Here is a 19,136-nt window from a genome sequence, read left to right as displayed (position 1 = left end):
GTAAAGGTTGATCTAAAAGATCTGTTTCAAAACGTGTGAGCTACAGACAGGAAGCTTTGTTTTCAGAGGCATACGGTATGCCCAGCCCAGCCAGGTCAGCTTTTGGGCCCCCATGTCTCCTGGGCATCTCTCAAGTCTGGCCACTTTTTCTGGTCAGGCCACCTGCAGCCTTTGGACCTCTCTGAGCCTCCTACCCAGCAGGCATGGCCAGAAGAGAAATTCCCTTTCATCTCACAACCCCCCCTGCCAGCAACACTTGTTCCTGGCAGATAAAGAGGCAGCTTTCTTGGCAGCCTGGCCTCTGCTCCTATCCTCTCCCTTCTCCCCTCCAGGAGGCCAACTCCTCAGAGGCTCAGTGGACCAAGGCCCTTGACTGCCTGGCTTGAGTGCTGACAGCCCTATGGTGGCCTCTGAGGGCTGCCAGGCTCCCAGGCCACAAGGAGCCAGCAAGGGGTGGGGGTGGGGGCCATGCCTGGCTTCTGCGTGGGGCCCTGAGGTGGGGCCTGGCCTGCTTCCCCCAGGACCCTCTGTGGCTCCCTCCTTGGAGGGAGGAGACCTACAGTTTGTGCTACTCCTGTGTCTTTGTGCTTAGTCCCATTTCTCCAATGTGGCTAGGGGGAGCCCTGGTTCCTTGTCACTAGGGGTGGTTACCCAGATTCGTCAGGCTTCTGGGGTCTGCAAGGGAGTCCTCTGGAATGCCTCAGCTGGCCCCAGCCCAGTCTTGAGGGGATCTCAGCCCACCACCAGCTTGCATGGAGCTTCCCACTAGCAGAGGTGAGGGTGCCTGTGCTGGGCCCTCCATCCACCCAGGCCTGGCTGCCCCTTCTCCAGGCCCAGGCTCCTTACCAGAGAGCTGCAGACCCAGAGGCCACCTCTGTTCACAAAGCCTGGAACGTAGGGACATTACCTGAGTTTGTCCTGCACAACCCCCACCCCCCCGCATCTGAGGGCCACGGAAATGGGTCCTGGAGCAGCAGAACGTGACCCCCACAAAGAGTCCCAAGGCCAGGTCAGTGCCCCCTTGGTGCCTGCTGCTGGAGGCCTTGGCTCTTCCCCTCGCTGGCTTGGCCACTAGGGCCAAGCCCCCGTCTCCCCAGTCTGTAAAGTGAGGGCTAGGACCGAGTGAAGACAGCTCTGCCAGGACAGCCCTAGGCAGCAGTGCCCACACTCTGAGGATCTCGAGGCCACCACCGCAGCCCAGCCTGTCCTCTATCCACAGGGACCCACCCAGCTCACCCTCTGCCTCCTGCTCTGAACCCCTGGAAACCCACAGAACACCCTCCCTCCTGCCTTCTGCCCTGTGGCCACCTCCTGGGGTATGAGGGCCTCCGAGCAACCCTGTCCCTGGTCCCAGGTCCCCATCCGCGGCTTGTCCTACCTGGAGCCGCAGCTTCTCCTGGCCAGCTGCCTGCACACCAGCCAGGTGCTTGGTCTTCAGCCTGTGGGGTGCCTCCTTCTGCAGGGCCCGTGATGTCCGGGCACTGTTTAGAGCACTCTCTGCCTGACACCAGCCTATGGGGCAAGCAGGGTGGCTCAAAGGTCTCCCACACCCCTTGCAGCCCACAGGCCAGTCTGAGGCTGGGTGGGCTGGTGGGGAGAGGCTCCTCTGTTGGGCAGCTCAAGGGTTCTGGGATTGGCCTGGGGTCCCCATCTCCCAGCTGGACTCCAGGTCCCCTGCCCGTCCTACTCCCCCAACTTCTTCCTCCCTCTACCAATGCACTGCTATGCCCTGGGCCCACCCCCTCTGGACAGACCCTCAGATATGGTGGGGGGACAGCAGGGAAGGGGTCTGAGCAGTACCTGCCTGGGGAAGACAGTACAAGGCAGGGGGCACAGCCAGGCAAGGACCTTGAGTGGGAGTGAGGAGGCCAGTGCACCAGGAGGGGTTAGGCCAGTCCAGACACGGCCTTTCATGGCCTCTGGATTTTTCCCTGTGTTGGGGACATTGCTGCCACCAGTGCCGACTGCTGGGCCAGACTCAGAGGGGTGCGCTGCTTTGGGTGCTGCCCTAGATCCGTCCCTGAGCAGTCTGAGGACCACATGGTCATGGTGGGAAACAGCAAAGAGTTGGTGGTGACCTCCACAGCTGCTTCTGTGGGGTCTGGTGTGGTGGGGAGGATAATCACCTTCTTTTGCCTGGACCAGGGCCGTATGCAGCTGCCCCACACAGCTCTGGGCTTGGGCACACTGGCTCTTGGCCTTGCTCAGCTGTTGGCTCAGGCTGGCTGCCTGGGCACAGTAATCATCCTGGGTGGAAGAATGGAGGTCATCAGAGCAGCTGGAGGGCAAGCAGGGAGCCAGGGTCCATCGGAGGGTTACGTATCAGGAGGAAGCTCATAGTCTGGCTTGGGGTCAGAGGGCCATACAGTGGCAGGGTGGCTGTGGGCTGCAGGGGTTCAGGCAGAGCTGGGCAGCTGAGCTGACCTATAGGCCTAGAGCAGGCAGGGGCTGAGTGGGCAGAGTCCAGGTTTCCAGTACAGATGTCATGGGGAAGCTGCTGATGGTAGCCACAGCCTGTGAGTTGGGGTACTCTGGCCAGGACTGGGGCTGAGGGGGGCCCAAAGGGAACAGGTGTCCATGGAGGACCCTGGGACAGGGCTTGCTGATTATTTTTCCTGCAGCCCTACCCACTTGAGTCCCTGGGTCACCCTATCCTTGGAGAGTCAGGAGGGACAGCCTACAGGTAAGTTTGAGAGAAGCCCTGGGGGCCAGGAGCACAAGTTGAGAGCTCCCATATGAGGGCTCCTTGGACACATGCTAAGGGTGGCCTTGCCCCTGGGGACAGTTCTTCAGGGCATGCCATGGGAAAAAGAATGCCCTGCCTCAGACCCCAGTGGGTGTCACAGCAGGGCCTGGGTCCAGGAGTTTTGTTGCCAGGCCTGAAGGAAGGGCAGTGCCTAGCCACTGCAGGCACTAGGGTTTCAATGAACAATGGTATTACTGGAATTTATCACAACAAATAAGGGCTGTCTGGACACTGACCTGCAGGGCCCTGCCAGGATCTCTGCAGATCCAGGTCAAGTGGATAGGCAGAGAGTTGTCTGAGAGAGTGAATGCATCCAGCCCTGTTCTCTAGAGCCCCTCAGGGCAGTGCTGGGTGAGTGTGAAAGACCCAGGCCCCCTTACCCGGGCCCGTTGGGCATCCCAAAGCTTTTGGACAAGGTTCCCCAGGGCGTCACGCACAGATGCTGTGTCCATGACCTTTGGTCCAAGGTCTCCAGGTGTAGGTGAGTGAGGCCTGGTGGGGATGCTGGCACCCTGCCGCCCAGGGTGGGCCCAGGAGCTGTCAGAGCCTGCTGGGGTGGTATGGAAGGGAATTTAGCGGCAGGGGAGCGCTTTCCCCTTTCTCTCTGCTGCCTCTGCCCGAGGGAGCTTGGGGGACATGGCACAGGCTCCTAAAATTGCTATGACTGGTCCAGCCCTGACTACACAGTGGGGCTCTGGTGGTGTTGGGGTGCCCTAGGCCAGGGACAGAGTTGGGACAGGAGCCCTCCTGCCACCACTGAGAACGCTGACCTTTTGGGCTGGGTGGCTCAGGGGAGGCCGACGGGCTCTGTCCCCGAAGCCCCAGGCCACGGCGGAGCGTAGAGCACATCCGGTCCAGCTGGGCCTCTGCATCCCTCCTTGCACCCTGGGCCCGGGCCAGGTCCTGCTCCAGGCTGCGAATCCGGTGACAGGCCCCGTCCAGGCGAGTCTGGAGGCTATTTGCCATGCTGCTGGTCTGCTGCAGCTTCCTTGTGACACTGTGGAGTTTAGTCTGGAGGGTCTGCTGGGCCTCCTGGCTCTCTCTGACGTGTTCCTGAAACCGCTGTCCCCGGGCCTCCTCTGTGGCCTCCATCTCTGCCAACTTCTGCCGCAGCCTCAGGATCTGTAGGATGGACATTGGGGGCTCCTGTCAGCTGGGCCTGGATGACCAGGCTGAGAGGGAGCCCTGACTGCTGCCTCAGAACCACCTGCCCTTTTAGGACTTGTCCCTAGGTCTCTTTGCCTCAAGTACTAGGTAGGTCACAGGCAGAGGGACTCTGGGTCTGCCCCCCAGTTGTGTGTCAGGCAGCAGAGGTACAGGGCCACATCTCAGCTCCCTCATTGGGTAGCTGGCCACAATATAATGACCCCATCCATAGAGGTGTGGGGGTGTGAGGTCAGGTGGTATCCCATAGGCTGTGAGAGGTGAGCCCCACTGCATGAGTGCCACTATATGCACGACTTTGGGTCTGAACCGAGCCTCGGCCCCTTTGGACTATGGGGAGTCTAAGGCCCCTGGCCACATGTGGCATAGACCCTGAGCAAGCAGAGACCCAGGCTGTGGGGGATTGAGCAGAGTGTCTCTGGAGCAGTGTGGGGGCTGCACACAGGTGGACAAGGAGGCGACATGCAGGAGTGGGTGTGTTGAGCAGGTGGAGGGTGGGAAACACACGTGTAGGAGTGTGTGCCATGCGCACTTATGGGTGGAGTTGAGCTCAGCATCTTGAGGCTGTCTGGGGACTGGCTGCTGGGGGTCACTCCACCTCTGCCCAGGTTTAGAACTCTGCCCTTTTCTAAAACACAGAAACCCTGGAGCTTGGGGTCATGTCTTTCGCTGGACTGATTCACTGAGAGTCCTTCCCCTGGCCCTGTGGGATACGGCTGCGTTAGGAAGCAGGAAGACCCCCAGGTGCCCATGAGGAAACGGGCCTGGACCTCCCTCTGCTCCCCAAGCCCAGTGTATCTGCCTCCCCCAAGGTCCTTCCTGGCCCTTCCCAGTGGGCAGTGCCCTCCCACCTCCTTCCGGGCACCCTCCAGGGCAGCCTCCGTGGCAACCGCCCATCTCTGCAGCTCCAGGGCCTCCTGTGCACTCTGCTGCCACCGCTGTGCTTCGTGGGCACACTGGGCCTGCAGCTGGTTCAGTTCTTGGGTCTTCCTCTGGTTCTCAGTCTCCAGGGTCCTCACCTGGGAACATGTGGATGGCACCAGTGGGGTCGCTTGGCCACTATGCCAGACCAGGCCAGTCCCCCCAACCCACTGCTGCCCTCGCTCAGTGGTACTGCCACACTTAGGGAGGCCCAGGGTAAGCTCCCTCCTGGGTGGGGCCACTGACACCTGTACCTGCTCTCAACCACAACTGTCCTCCTAAACCTTCCTCAGCCACATGCCTGGTGCCTGCTCTCTGGGGTGGGACACTGAGGACCTGGGGCAAGGAGGAGGGCTCAGTTAAAAGGTCAGGTACACTGACAGGAAATCAGGCCCCCAGGGAGAACTGGGGCATCACCCACAGCAGCGAGTAAACACAGCTGCCTCCAGGGGATCCCAGCCTTGTAAGCCATTGCGTTTAGGGAGCTGTAGTGGCCAAGGCCTCCTTGCCTGCTTTCCTCTTTCTCTAGAAAATGTTTGCGTTTTTCCCTCCTTGGACTTGTCACCTGAGGCCCTAAGTCTGGGGACAGTGTGTTCTGAAGGCAGCCGAGGCTAGGTCTGGGGCTTTCACACTGCAGCCCTGGGGGTGCCCTGGGAGGGTATAGGGGAGCTGGGACCTGTCTCTGCAGCAGGCAGCATTAAAACTCCCCACCACCCTACCTGTCTGCGGCGCTCCTGGAGTTCCCGGTGGGTGTTCCCCCGAGCTCGCTCCAGCTCCCGCAGGCTGGCCCTCAGCATCCCAGCCTCTCGCTGCGCGGCCACACTGGCCTCTTCCAGAACAAGCAGCCTCTGCTCCTTTTCCTCCAGGGACCGCTTAAAACTGAGGAGGTTCCCAGGCTGGGGCCAGGGACATGGCCAGGGACCCAGCCCCTTCCTGGGGTGGCTGTCCCAGTTGCCTGGCAGGTCTCTGCCCACCTAGCATGACCCTGCCCTGCCTTTAGTCCCCACAGAGTTCCCAAGCTCAGCCTCTGCAGGGCTCTATTTGGACACACATCCACCCAAATCTGAGCACCTAAGTGGCCCTGCCGCTGTCCACCTTGTTGCCTCCTTCCCCCCAGTCACACTTTCAGATATCCAACACCTAGCCCAGCCTGGTGTCTTTTCTGCCCCATGCAGGCTGCTGTCCAGCCCAGCTGTTCTCCCCCAGTGCCCTACTCTCAGCCTAGTCCTCCTGCCCTCAAGAGGTACCATCTGGCCTGTTGACAGAAACTCCCTGCAGCAGGGACAGGTCTGTCTGTGTATCTGGCCCCCTGCAGACCAGCACTGTGCTGCCCTGGGCTGCGCAGCAGGAGGAATGCTTGGCTTGTTTGTCCCACTGCTGTCCACCCAGCCCACCTTGTCCACAGGACGCCCCCACCCTGCTCCTCAGCTCCTCTTCTCCAAGGCCCAGTGGGGTAAGTGGCAGGCCGCCAGTGCTCCTTGGGGCTGCCTTATACCTGGCCTTCTCCTGCTCCGCCCTGCGGAGGGCTGCCCGCAGCTCACTGTTGGAGTGCCACAGCACGTCCTGCTCCCGGGCCTCATCACCCAACGCCTGGCGGGCCTCCTGGGCCTCCCTGCGCAGCCCCTCATGGCTCTCCTGGGCACCCTGCAGCTCCTGGCGCAGCACGGCCAGCCCTTCCTGGGCCACATCCAGTTGTGCCCGCAGCTTCTCGGCCTGGAAAGGGGTGGGCAGCTGTAGGGGCCATCTGGGGGTGGGGGCGGGGGACACAGAGCCTGTTGCTTCTGGGACAACCACTGGGGCACGTGGCCTCTGACCTTGGTCTGGCAGGCACCAGGGTCCCATCCAGTCTCCTGTCTCCAAGCACTTTGTCCCACCCGCCCACCCCTCCTGTACTACCTCTCCCCACTGGCGCAGTGGCTGCAGGGTAGCTCGAGAGAGCTGGGGCAGAGAGTCAGCCCCAGAGCCAGGCAGACCCTGCCTTGACTCTGCCTACACTCCTTCCCTGGACCCTGGGATGCTGACCACTGGTCAGAAGGGCCTGCCTGGGACAAGGTTCTGCCCACATGTGGGCACTGTCTTCTGGCCATTCCTATCTGGCACCCACTCCTCTCCTTAGGTAACAGTGTGGGCCCAGGGCCACTGCCTGCTCTGGTGTGGACAGCATGTCAGCAGGCAACTTGGCACTGACCTCAGTACAGCTATGGGCTAGCCCACACCCTTGGACTCCCTTTGTCCATTGCTATGAGAGGGAGGGAGGGTCTCTGGGTCCCCCTGAAATCTTCCTGCAGGACTAGGGGCCATTAAGCTGGGTCGTCCAGCTGCTTGGGCAGGGGGCTGCTGCAGTCACAGGAGCCTCCTATAAGGCTCAGTCCACAGAAGTGTGGGCCTCTCAATCCTGAGGGAAGCGAGAGGCCCCTGGCAGGAAGGCTCCAGAGCCACGTGTCCCCAGACCCTGGCCTTGCAGCCCAACTGCTGGCCTCAAGCTGCTCTGTACCTGTACCCCTATGAGCTGACTCATGGAGGACAGAGGTCACGGGTTGTGACCCTTACCCCCTCAGGCTGCTCTGGGCCCAGAGTGTGACCACCCAGCCCCTGCCATGTGCCCTCCCCATCACCCAGGTTGGGATCCCCCTCTCAGTTTCCTGCCCTGGGATACCAGGCATCTCAAAGCACCCATGAGAGCCATGCAGGGGGTTGTCTGGAGCAGAGCCGCAGCCCGTGGGCCTCAGACCTGGGCTAAGGGCCATCCAGTCCTCAGTACCCAGGCTGTGGGGGCCTTGCTGGGTACAACTCTGGCCCTGGTCCCTGCCTCCCAGGCCTGTGCTCCGGCCTTGACCAGAAATCTTGGAGAAGGCTTCATTCTGGCTCTTGTGTGTCCCTAGGGAGGAGTGGGGAGCCAGAGGGGGCATGGGCCAGAGGGAAGCCGCAAAGCTCAGCGGCGCCAAGTCACCAGTTTGCCAAAAGCAAACCCCTCTCTGCTGGCTGCTTTCACGGGATGTTGTCCAGGCCCCTGGCCGGCCTGGCTCCTAAGTCTGCCCACTGTTATTGTTGTTCTGTTTTTGGGAAGGGCCTGAGCCTCCTCCCCCAACCCCCACATGTGGGAGCCACAACTGTGCTGAGCTTTTTTCGCTGAGCTCAGCAGAAATCCGCCCAGAAGGTCAAGGACCAGCGAAGCAGCCGATCAGTCATAAAAGAAACTGTTTTCATTTCCCAGGGCAGAGGAGATGAAAACAAGCAAAACAAACGGGGCAAGGGCCCCCCACCCACCTCCCTCTGCCTCATGAGAACAACCATCCCTTTTACAGGAATTTAACAGCCAAATCACTTAATGTGATTATAATAATTATTTCTTTACTAGAAATTGTATAAACAGCCTCTTTTGAAATCTCTTGCAGAGAGGCAGCTCCAGAGCTCTGCAGGGAGGAGGGCAGCACAGAGAAAGCAGAGAGGGGGCTACAGTGAGGACTGGCCCCTGGTGTGTGTGCATGTGCAAGACACACTGGAGTGTGCTTGGTGTGCATGTGTGTACATACATGTGTGTGAATGCCTGTTCACATGCATGAGTGATGTGTGTGTGTTTGGTGCACATTCTTGTGTGTACACATGTGCACTTCTTGGGACCCAGATATGTTTACATGCCTAAGCACTCTATGCACATGTAAGTGTGTGGGGTGTGCATGTGTGTGCACTCATTGTGTGTGCACTCCTTGTGCACTTATCACTTTGTGTGTAATAGTATACATAGGTGTGTGTGATGTCAAGGTGTGCGTGGTGTGTCCACATGTTCATGAACGTGTATGCAGAAGCCTTTAAAGACTGGAACTGCATGTGTTCCTGACGCCCCTGGGCAGCTGGGTGGGGGGGCTCTGCCTGCTTCCCTCTGCCAACGCTCATGGTGACTCCTCACCACTCCCACCTCTGCAGCCGCCTGTTGCCTCCCCTTCCTCTCCAGTTTCCCCTCTCCCTTCTGTACATCCCTCTACCTTTCTAGGTTCCCCTCTTCCTTCTGGGGACCCCCTCCTCCCTTTCTAGGGTCATTCGGAGAACCCAAACTTCCCACAAGGGCTGTACCTTCCTCTTCATCCCGCACAACAAAAGACCCCGACAGCCCCCGCTGCACCCCTGGCTGCCCCGCCCTGCCCCCTGCCTTCCTGCCTCCCCCCCACCCCCCAACCGCCTTCCTGCCTCCCCCACCACCTTCCTGCCCTCGCCCCCAGCTACCACACTCCTCCCCCTGCCTTCCTTCTCTGCCCCGCCCCCAGCCGCCCCACCCCGCCCTCAGTCACTATGCTCCGCCCCCTGCCACTCCTCCCTGTCCCCTTGCCACCTCTAGTCTTGAAACCTCATTCTGCTTCCCCGTGTGGTCTCTGACCGGGCCTGACTTTGAAATCTGTTGAAAGGAGACCTTTCTCTTTGGGGCCAATGTAAACAGCCCGTCATGTTAAATCATGCTCTCTTCCTCTCTCTCCTGCCCTGGGGGCCCTGGGGCCCAGGCTTCTCTTCACTCTGCCCCACTGGCCGACCTGGCCTCTGGGGTCTGGTGTGTGCTGGCAGCTCATGCCAGGGCCCGGGCAGGTCAATGCTGGCTCGCCCCGTCTGGCACACAGCCCAGGGAGTGTGCGAGGCCTCCTTGTTCCTGAGGGCCTCACTGGGGCTCCAGCTGACTCTCCACCTCCAGTCCAGAGCTGCATAGCCGCCAGCTCTCACCACTCACAGGCGTCCCCAAGTCCTGTGAATATCCTCAGAACCCCGCTGTGACTGACAGTGGAGCCCAGCCGGCCTATCCATGGCTTCTTCAGCTTCACCTAAAACTGTCCCACACCCCACATCACTGTCCTGACTCCTAGGGGCTGTGTCAACCTCTTTTAAGCCACCCCTGAAAACCCACTAAAATTCCCACTTCTACTGCTGACCTTATCCCAAATCCAGCCCCACCCACCTGGTGCCCAGACCTAGTGGGGTACCTGATCGGGCTGTAGGGGGGAGCCTGGCACAGCTCTGCTTTGTCCAAGCACTTGCTGGACAGAGGGTCTTTGGGCTGAGGGTAGAGCCCCCTGTCCCAGGTCACACCTGCCTCTCAGGAAGGCCTTGGGTGGGAGTCATACAAGGGCCACTGCCTTGCTGGGGGCACAAGTGCCTCCCTGAGTCCATTTTCTCAGCTGTGTATGGATCTAGAGGGCTGAACTGGCTGAGTGGATCTGGCCTTCTTAGAGGTGCTGCGTCAGAGGTGCAAGGAGGAGGCCAGGTGTGCTGTGCAACTCTTCCAGGACACAGCAGGCCAGCAAGAACCATGTCTGGGACCCGCCCCAACCCCACCAGAGCCTCACAGCCCACTTGGCAGCTCCCCTCCCTCTCAACCAGGACTCTGAATCAGGTCCAGCCCACTTTCTCCTCGAAGCCAAATTCAACACTTTAGAAGATCTTTCTTTTCACTAAAAGCAAGTGTCAGCGTCTTCTAGCTGGTGGCAGAGTTGACCATCTCCCAGGTCTCTGGCTGGTGTGTCAGGTGCCCTGGGCCTCTACTACTGTTTGCCTTTCCCCAGCCCAGGCACCCCCTCTCCTGCAGGGGCCTCTCCCTCCTTTGGGCACCCCACACTTTCCTCCCCTCCTGGTGCCCACACTGGCCTAGTGGGCCTGGGTGCTCCCACCCTCCCCTGCCCAGAGCCCTGCAGTCCTCACCTCTCTCTCCACATGGCTTCTCTCGGCCGCCATGTCTCGGAGATTCTGGCTCAGAGCCGTGGCCTCCCTCTGATGGGTGCAGATGGCAGCCTCGAACTGAGCCTGCAGGACCTTTAGCTCCTCCGTGGTGCTGCTGATGGTGGCCTAGGGGGAGCAGAGAGCCCACAGTGGCACAAGGAGGCTGGCCTGAAGCACAGTCTGCTGTGGCAGGGTTGGAGTTGGGGTGCTTATGCTGGGGACTTTGTGGGGCAGAGGCCTGAGGTGCACTCCTGTGAGGATCCTTGTCCAGCCACTAGTGCCTTTCCTCTGGGGTCCCCAAGCTACCAGGCCTGGGCAGTGGGCAGTAAGGGCCAAGCTGGGGGCTCAGGCACTGACCCCTTTCTGATGGGCAATGAGGGAATAGGAACAGTCACCTGGCAAACAATAGTAGGCCCTGAAGGAACTAAGGAAACTTCACCCCAAAATATGACTCCTTGGTATAAAGCAGTGGTTCTCAACCTGTGGGTCGCGACCCCTTTGTAACAATGAAAATGCATCCTGCATGTCAGATATTTACATTACGATTCATAACAATAGCAAAATTACAGTTATGAAGTAGCAATGAAATTAATTTTATGATTGGGGGTCATCACAATGTGAGGAACTGTATTAAAGGGTCAGGGCATTGGGAAGGTTGAGAACCACTGGATAAAGAATATTTTGAATTAAAGGCCATTCATATTCAGAAAGCATTGGACGAGGCCTTTCCCCTAAAACCTGAGTAACCTGACTGGGGAGCAAAAGGGGGTACTGACTTCCTGTTTTACATGCTAACACACCTGGCCCCAAATCATTTAAAACCTAATAGCTGTCCCTCAGGTTAATTTACAAGTCAATTTGTTTCTCCCCATCTATACCTCCCGCCCCAGCAACTATTTGCTGCACCTGTGCTCCACAGTCTCCTCCCCCCCCTTCCAAAAGGCATCTATAAATGTCTCTGACCATCACTGAGACCTGGGTGATCATTCTTGTGGTTCCCTCATGAGCACAGTGTTTGGAAATAAGCCTTGCTCTTATTAATCTAACGTAATGAGTTGATCTTTCAGCAAACCAACCAAGGGAAAAGGGCAGGAGTCACCATCCTTGAATGATGCTGGCACTCCGGCACTATCTTGACAGGAGAGTGGGGCCCTCTGCAGGCTCACTGGCCATACAAACCTTGCTTGCCTGGGAGGAGCACCCTAAGTCCTGTGGCCCCACAGTGTGGGGCACCCCTGCAGTCTGCACAGGTTGGGGGTATTTGCCTCTTCCAGAGCTCCTGCTCCCAGCCCTGTGGCCTGAGCCTAAACCCGTCAGGGCAAGGAGTCCAGAAATTGAGAGCAAGAGGCATGGCATGGCCAGGGTCGAGGGAGCTGGTCAACTGGCTCTTGATTTCCCAAACTGCCAGACAGGCAGAGGTATTGGGAATGTCCACTACTGTCCCTATAGCTTTAAACTTGTGCATGGTCACAAACATGCCTGGGAGGCAGCCACTCCCTCAGCCCGCACACAGAGAGGGACACTGCCTCCTGGGTCAGGCAGCTCTGATATCCATTTAGTTAAACCCAGATCTGCTCCCCTGTCAGCCATACCATCCAAGATGCTCTTCTCTGGAAGACTGCTGACCGCAGGGCCCCTGCAGGGTCTGCTCATCGACTGGCCAGGGTTGGCCCCTGGCAGGGCTCCGAGTGTCTCCTTTTCTGCCAGAAGATGCCACCTCCTTGCCCTGGGCTGAGGCCCTGTGGAGGCCCAACCAGCCTTCTTGCAAGGACCTTCCCAGCTCCCTCTGGCCCTAGCCTGGGGCAACAGGGCTGGCTGGACCTAGGATGGTCTTGGCTTCCCGGACCTCAGTGTCCACAGTAGGAACGGTTTGGAACTCTCCCTCTCAAGGCACCAGGCAAGTGGGCTTGGGTGATGTACCAAGCTGCTGGGCAGTGCAGGTGGGCAGCTGAGGGGCCTGGGCCCTCTGGACCTGGCTTTGTGCTCCAGTGGGGACAGGTGTCCTTGTGGCTACCCTTGTCCTGATCTCTGGGAGCCCCCAGTTAAACTCTGTGGCCGCCTGCGCTGGAGGCTCTGCTAAGGTGGAGGTCCTGCTGGGCTCTGCCTCCTGGTCCTGGGAGAGGAGCTATCATTGCGCCCCCTCTGAAACTGTCCTGCTGTTTCTCTGGACAGGCTTGGGTTGTAGCTCTGGGCTCCTAGCATGGCCCAACACTGCCCACAGTGGGTGCTTAGCAAGGCTGGGCTGCAGGATACCCTATGTGAGCCTCAGAGACAAGGCACCAGCTGGGAGTCCTGGTGGCAGTAGTGACTCTGCTAGGAGGACCCTCTGCCCACCCAGTGGGGTGGCTCTTTTTCACATCTTCTCCTGACTGGTGTTCTTAGGCTGGCATTTCTGTCCTGCTCCTCTCATTGGTTTTATTTTTTTTATTTATTTATATTTTTTGAGACAGAGCCTCAAGCTATAGCCCTGGGTAGAGTGCTGTGGTGTCACAGCTCACAGTAACCTCAAACTCCTGGGCTTAAGCAATTCTCTGGGACTAGCCTCCCGAGTAGCTGGGACTACAGGCAACCACCACAACACCTGGCTATTTTTTAGTTGTAGTTGTCATTGTTTGGCAGGCCTGGGCTGGATTCGAACCCGCCAGCTCTGGTATATGTGGCTGGTGCCTAAGCCGCTTGAGCTACAGGCGCCACCCTCTCATTGGTTTTGATTTCCATTTTCTGAGCTGAGGTGGCAAAAGAACCCTGATGAGCTCCCCATAGAGCCCAGCTGGCCAGTGGGTCTGGTTCTGAGTCCAGGGGCAGACTCAGGGCCAGCACAAAAGAAGGCTCCAGAAGCCAGTGCTGGCTCCAAGGAGATCCCTCTGCAAGCTGCAGGCGTCAGCTGCCAAGTCTCTGTGGGCTTTCCTGGTTCCCTGCCCACAGGGTGGGGCCGAGAGAGCAGCTGGACAGGGCTTGGGAGGCAGAAGGGGTACAGTCTCCATCCTGATGCTAAGTTCTGTCCCTGGGGCCCCTCAGGCTCCTCCTGGCCTGTGCCCAGGGACAGGCCATCCAGGCCTTGGGCAGGAAGAGAGGGAACAGGGGTGGGGGCTCCCAGGAATGAGCAGGAAGTTCTTGGCAAGACTTTCTTGGGGCATCAGGAGTTCCTCCGGGCTCCTTGCTCAGGTGACTGAGAATTGGTTCATGGTGTCAGGTAGGAACAGCTGAAGACACACACCCTGGTAGCCAATTTCTCATTGCAAGACCCTTCTGGCTGCACGAAACCCTGGGGATTCACCACAAACCCCAGCCCCTGGCCACCAGAGCAACTCAGCAGTCTCTCAAGGCCCCAGCCGGGCGGTCTGTTCACACCTCCCCAGCAGTCAGCAACAAAAGAAATTTTTGCAGCCCAAGCCTGCAGTGAGACAGCATTCTGGTACTGACAAACTGAGTCACTCATTCCACACCAATGGAACGTCTGACCTTGTGTCCTTAGGGCTAGGAACACACCAGGGACCAGGGCAGAAAGGGTCTTCTGGGTTAAAAATGAGCAAACAAGTACTATAGTGGGGAGCTCTTCCCTGCAGTTGGCATGGCCAGGAAGGACGACAGGCAGGGGTGGGTGTGGGTCCAGCGAGTGAGCTGTGTGTGGTCAGAGAGAGCCTTGGGCAGTGGAGGTGCAGGGTCCAGCCTCGCCCCTGGGCCCACCTGCTCCCTAGGAGGGGCCGTGTCCCCTGTGCCTCAAGGGTGTCCTCCATGCCTAATGCCCACCTGTGTCCTTTCAGGCCCAGTCCACCTCCAGCTGCAGAGGACAGCAGTCCTGAGTCCAGCTGCAAACAGCCCTTCTCAGACTTTCTGGGCCCATGGTGGCCCCTTCTGAGCTTTTGGGCCACCTCCTCCCTATGATGTGGGGCTTGGCACCACTTCGCATGTGAGCTGAGGCTTTTGTGCTCTGGGGGTCAGTAGCTACCCTGCTGGCAACAGCAGTGGGTGCTTGGCCCTGCCGGTGGTGTGTGGCACAGGCCCCAGTGTCCCCTCTGCAGAGCCCTCCAAAACATGAGCTCTGGATGAGGAGGCAGGGGACCCTGGTGACTCTAGCTGACCAGCCACAGCAGCCCTGTGCATGTGAGGACCTCCATTCACCGGCTGGGGGTGGCTCACCAGCTTGGGGGCGGGGGGCTACTTGCTAGGGGGTTTCTTGGCCCTGCTTAAGACTCTGTGGCTGTCCTTTCCAGCTGATGGTTATCCTGGGTTCAGCGCTAGCCCCTCTACTTTAGTTCTCTTTTAGAAGGGGCCTCCCTGGGGGTGGGGTGGGGTGGAGTTGGGCTCAAGAGGCTGTGCTCACCATTCCCTGCTGAGTTCTTCTGTGAACAGCTAAGTACACAGGCAGGCAAGGCTGGGCTGGTATGGCCGGGGTCATAGCTCTGGGTTCTACCCCTAACCTACTCGCTGCCAATAGGCTGTGTGCAGCTCCAGGCAGAATCAGGCCATCCCCTCATTGGTCCCTGACCAACCCTGAGTCTGAGGAACAAATGGGCCAGGTGGAGTCCTGGTGCTCAGGAATATGGGCAGGAACCAGTACAGAACTCTGGTTCACTCTAGGCTTTCCTGTCCATTGAGACAGTGTGCCCCTCAGCAGGAGACCTGGAGAGACCAGGGGAAATTGAGGTTCCAGCTGGTGGGGATGGAGGGAGAAATGCTGCTGGGACTGGTGGCAGGGGTGTGCCTGTGGGGTCTGCTGGCACCTACCAGGCTGTGCCTGTAGCCAGAGGTGTGGGGGCTCACCTCAGCTCGCTGCTGCCGGCTCTGGGCCTCCTCCCGCACCTGCTCCAGCTCCTGGAAGGTCCTGGAGAGCTCCTTGCTCAGCAGGCTGAGTTCAGCTTCTTTCAAAGACAGAGCCTGGATGTGAGAGAGCCAGGACGCTCAGGGGAGGAGGCCACAGCAGAATGTAAACTGCTAAAGCCCCTGCCCAACACAGTGGCTCCTGTTTCCACACCCCTGCCTTTGGGGAGCAGAGGTGGGGCCCTGAGTCCTGGGCTCTTCCACCTGTGTGCTCTTCCTTCTGTCCAGAAGTGTCCCTACCTCCATGTCTATGCTTAGGCAGCCCCTCACAGGGTGCCTCAACTTCCTGCCCCTGTCCAGAACCCTGCTCCTCCCAATGCAGGTTAGGAGGAACTATTTTTTTTATTTATTAGAGACAGGATCTCACTTAGTCACTCAGGCTGGAGTGTAGTGGCACAATCACAGCTCACTGCACCCTCAAACTCCTGGGCTCAAGTGAGCCTCCTGCCTCAGCCTCCCAAGTAGCTGGGACTATAGGCGCCCACCACAATGCCTGGCTAATTTTTCTGTTTTTAGTAGAGATGAGGTCTTGTTTTTGTTCAGGCTGGTCTCAAACTCCTGAGCTCAGGCGATCCACCTGCCTCAGCCTCCCAGAGTGCTGCAATTACAGGCATAAGCCACAGAGCTTGGCCAGTATCCTATGTTTTAAATAATATTTAAAAGCAATGCTCCTCATCTCTTCCCTCCCTCAAGCTTGAGCTTGTTTGCTCTGCCTGAGACACCACCAGCACTTTGTGAACCTGCCCCTCACTGGCCTTGCCTCTTCCCCTTGTGGCTTTCAATCCTAGATACAGCAAGAAAGTCTGTGTTAAAATTTTAGACAAAACTTCATCAAATATGGAAGTTTGGCAATCTCTGGGGTGAAGGCTTCACTTTGCAAATAGAACCAAGCAAATCAAACTCACACTTAGTAGGTAATAAATGGAGAATAAAGGTAAAAATGGTGCCTCTGGGCTGGCTGTTCTATTTCTTTGAGCCTTGCTTCACATAGAAGTCTCTTCTTTGCTATGGAAATAAGATCTTCTGAGGACTGGTCTGTGACTGAAGACATCACAGTTTCCTTAGAAGGCATGTGGAATTTACCTAGCAGGCCATCAGATCCCCAGTCCTACTTCTCTGCTCTGCCTACTCTCTATACAGGCCATGTGAAATGAAGGAAAGTCAGCTGGGAAGATATCCCAGGAAAGCCTACTAGCTGCCCTGGCAACAACTGCCCACAGGCCTGGCCTTCTGTGATGTCCCAGGGACATGACTTACCATGGTCATGCTAGTGTGTAGCATGTATTCATCTTCCTAGCCTGATCTCCTTTTTGACTGAGCTCCCCACTCTCTGTGCTGTGTGACCATTGTGAAGTTGTAATAGTAGTCACATAGAACAGGCAATTTAGCCAAGTGGTTGGACTTGGAGGGAAATGAGGGTCTGCATGGGCCTGTGAATGACCACGCCATGTCCCCAGATGTGCTGCTTCCCCCAAGCCTCTTTTCTCATCTACCCAGTGAGGATAATGACATTACATCCCAAGAGTCTTTGACCCACCCCTTACCTCCTTTGCCTGGGTCTACTCAACCTCCACCTCTCCCCATCCTCCTTGGCCTCAGTCTCTTGTGTCCAATCCCAGTTATATCACCCCTGCTCAAGAACCCTGTGGCTGCCTATCACCTGAACCTGGCATTTGAGACATACTGGAAAAGCCTGGACACCAAGGTTAGCTTTTATAGGACCAGTGTCTGAGTCTCAATAGCTGGTAGGATACAAGGATGATTAGGAGAGTGATTGATAGTTGTATGCTTGAATTGGTAGTCAGGTGAGTTGGACACATTGGATGTGTGGATGACTGGACTACTGGCTGGTTGATCAAGTGGATGGATGTATTGTTAGATACATGGGTGGATAGTTGGATATGTGGATGGACAGCTGAGTGTGTGGACAAATGGAAGGGTACATAGGTGGATGGATGGTCAGATGAGTGAGGAATAGTCATGTGGACGGACGGTTGAATGCATGAATAGTTGGATGGATGTTCAAGTGAACTGATGGATGAAAAGACTGATGGTTAGCTGTGTGCATGGACAATTGTGTATGTGTGTGTGTGTGTTTGTATGGCCACATATGTGGGTGGATAGCTGGATGTGTGGAAAGCAGAATGGCTACTCCAGCAAGTGATGGATAATAAACAAGTGAATGGAAGGACAGGGAAACACACAGATGGATGGCTGGATGGAGATATGGGTGGATGGCTGGATGGAGATATGGGTGGATGGCTGGATGGATGGCTGAATAGATGGATAGATAGATGGATGTGTGGGTATATGGATAAATGGTTGGGTGGGTGAGTGGATGGATGGATGGAGAGGTGGGTGGATGGGTAGTGGATGGATGGGTGGAGGGATGGATGGAGGGATAGATGGACGAGTGGATGTGTGGATGGGTAGATAGATGGGTGGGTGGATGGTTGGATAAGCAGGTAGGTGGAGGGATGGATGGATGGGTAGGTGGATAAATGGATAGATGAATGGGTAGGTAGGTAGGTGGGTGGATGGATGGATTTATGGATAAATGGATGGATGGATGGTTAGATAGATGGACAGATGGATGTGTGGGTGGGTGGATGGATGGATTGATGGATAAATGGGTGGGTGGATGGGTAGGTAGATGGACAGATGGATAGATGCATGGGTGGGCAGGTGGATGGATGGATGCGTGGGTAGGTGGGTAGATGATGGATGGATGGTTGAGTTGTTGCATAGATAGGCAGATAGGTGGAGGAATGGATGCATGCGTAGATTGGTCAGTGAGTGGATGGATGGATAGATTGATGGATAAATGGATGGACAGATGAGTAAGTGGGTAGATGAATGGATGGATGGATGGGGGTGTATGGATGGATGGACAGATGAGTGAGTGGATAAATGGATGGATGAAAGGGGTAAGTAGGTGGGTGGATGGCTGGCTGGATGGGTGGTTGGATGGCTGGGTGGGTAGGTACTTAGGTGGGTGGATGGATGGATGAATGGATAGGGGGTGTATGGATGGATGGACAGATGAGTGGGTGGATAAATGGATGGATGAAAGGGGTAGGTAGGTAAGTGGGTAGATGGATAGGTGGTTGGGTGGCTATGTAGGTAGTTAGGTGGGTGAATGGATGGGTAGTTGGGTGGGAGGATAGGTAGTTAGGTGGGTGGATGGATGGGTGGTTGGGTCTGTGGGTGGCTGGGTAGGTAGGTGGGTGGATGGATGGATGGATGGGTGGTTGGGTGATTGGGTGGCTGGGTAGTTAGGTGGGTGGATGGATGGATGGATGGGTGGTTGGGTGTCTGGGTAGGTAGTTAGATGGGTGGATGGATGGATGGGTGGTTGGGTGTCTGGGTAGGTAGTTAGATGGGTGGATGGATGGATGGGTGGTTGGGTGTCTGGATAGGTAGTTAGATGGGTGGATGAATGGATGGATGGATGGATGGGTGGTTGAGTGGTTGGGTGGCTGGGTAGGTAGGTGGGTGGATGGATGGATGGATGGATGGGTGGTTGGGTGATTGGGTGGCTGGGTAGTTAGATGGGTGGATGGATGGATGGATGGGTGGTTGGGTGTCTGGGTAGGTAGTTAGATGGGTGGATGAATGGATGGATGGATGGGTGGTTGGGTGGTTGGGTGTCTGGGTAGGTAGTTAGGTGGGTGGATGGGTGGTTGGGTGGTTGGGTGTCTGGGTAGGTAGTTAGATGGATGGATGGATGGATGGGTGGTTGGGTGGTTGGGTGTCTGGGTTGGTAGTTAGATGGGTGGATGGATGG

General features: G+C 57.3%; 1 protein-coding gene across 8 annotated transcripts in view; it reads right to left on the bottom strand.

The window, feature by feature from the left end:
• CROCC2 (ciliary rootlet coiled-coil, rootletin family member 2) overlaps positions 1–19,136 on the bottom strand; it is a 46,087-nt gene that overhangs the window by 2,744 nt on the left and 24,207 nt on the right. For 4 of the 8 annotated variants that reach the window (XM_012810425.2, XM_012810420.2, XM_012810423.2 and 1 more), the window contains 9 exons: positions 15,293–15,406; positions 10,511–10,654; positions 6,327–6,544; positions 5,551–5,710; positions 4,762–4,929; positions 3,517–3,868; positions 3,127–3,296; positions 2,127–2,247; positions 847–1,512 (listed from right to left, as the gene is read on the bottom strand). In XM_012810425.2, coding sequence (XP_012665879.1) covers positions 847–1,512; positions 2,127–2,247; positions 3,127–3,296; positions 3,517–3,868; positions 4,762–4,929; positions 5,551–5,710; positions 6,327–6,544; positions 10,511–10,654; positions 15,293–15,406 — 2,113 coding nt within the window. Of the gene's footprint in view, positions 1–846; positions 1,513–2,126; positions 2,248–2,424; positions 2,548–3,126; positions 3,297–3,516; positions 3,869–4,761; positions 4,930–5,550; positions 5,711–6,326; positions 6,545–10,510; positions 10,655–15,292; positions 15,407–19,136 lie in introns of those variants that run through there. The other 4 variants (XM_012810421.2, XM_023518239.1, XM_012810426.1 and 1 more) reach the window with 4 other exon arrangements.

Source organism: Otolemur garnettii, unplaced genomic scaffold (genome assembly GCF_000181295.1).
Source record: "Otolemur garnettii isolate 467f Iridium unplaced genomic scaffold, OtoGar3 scaffold00133, whole genome shotgun sequence".
Lineage (NCBI taxonomy): Eukaryota > Metazoa > Chordata > Mammalia > Primates > Galagidae > Otolemur > Otolemur garnettii.
The sequence above is the reverse complement of the archived record's forward strand: the minus strand, read 5'-3'. Positions and strand labels throughout refer to the sequence as shown.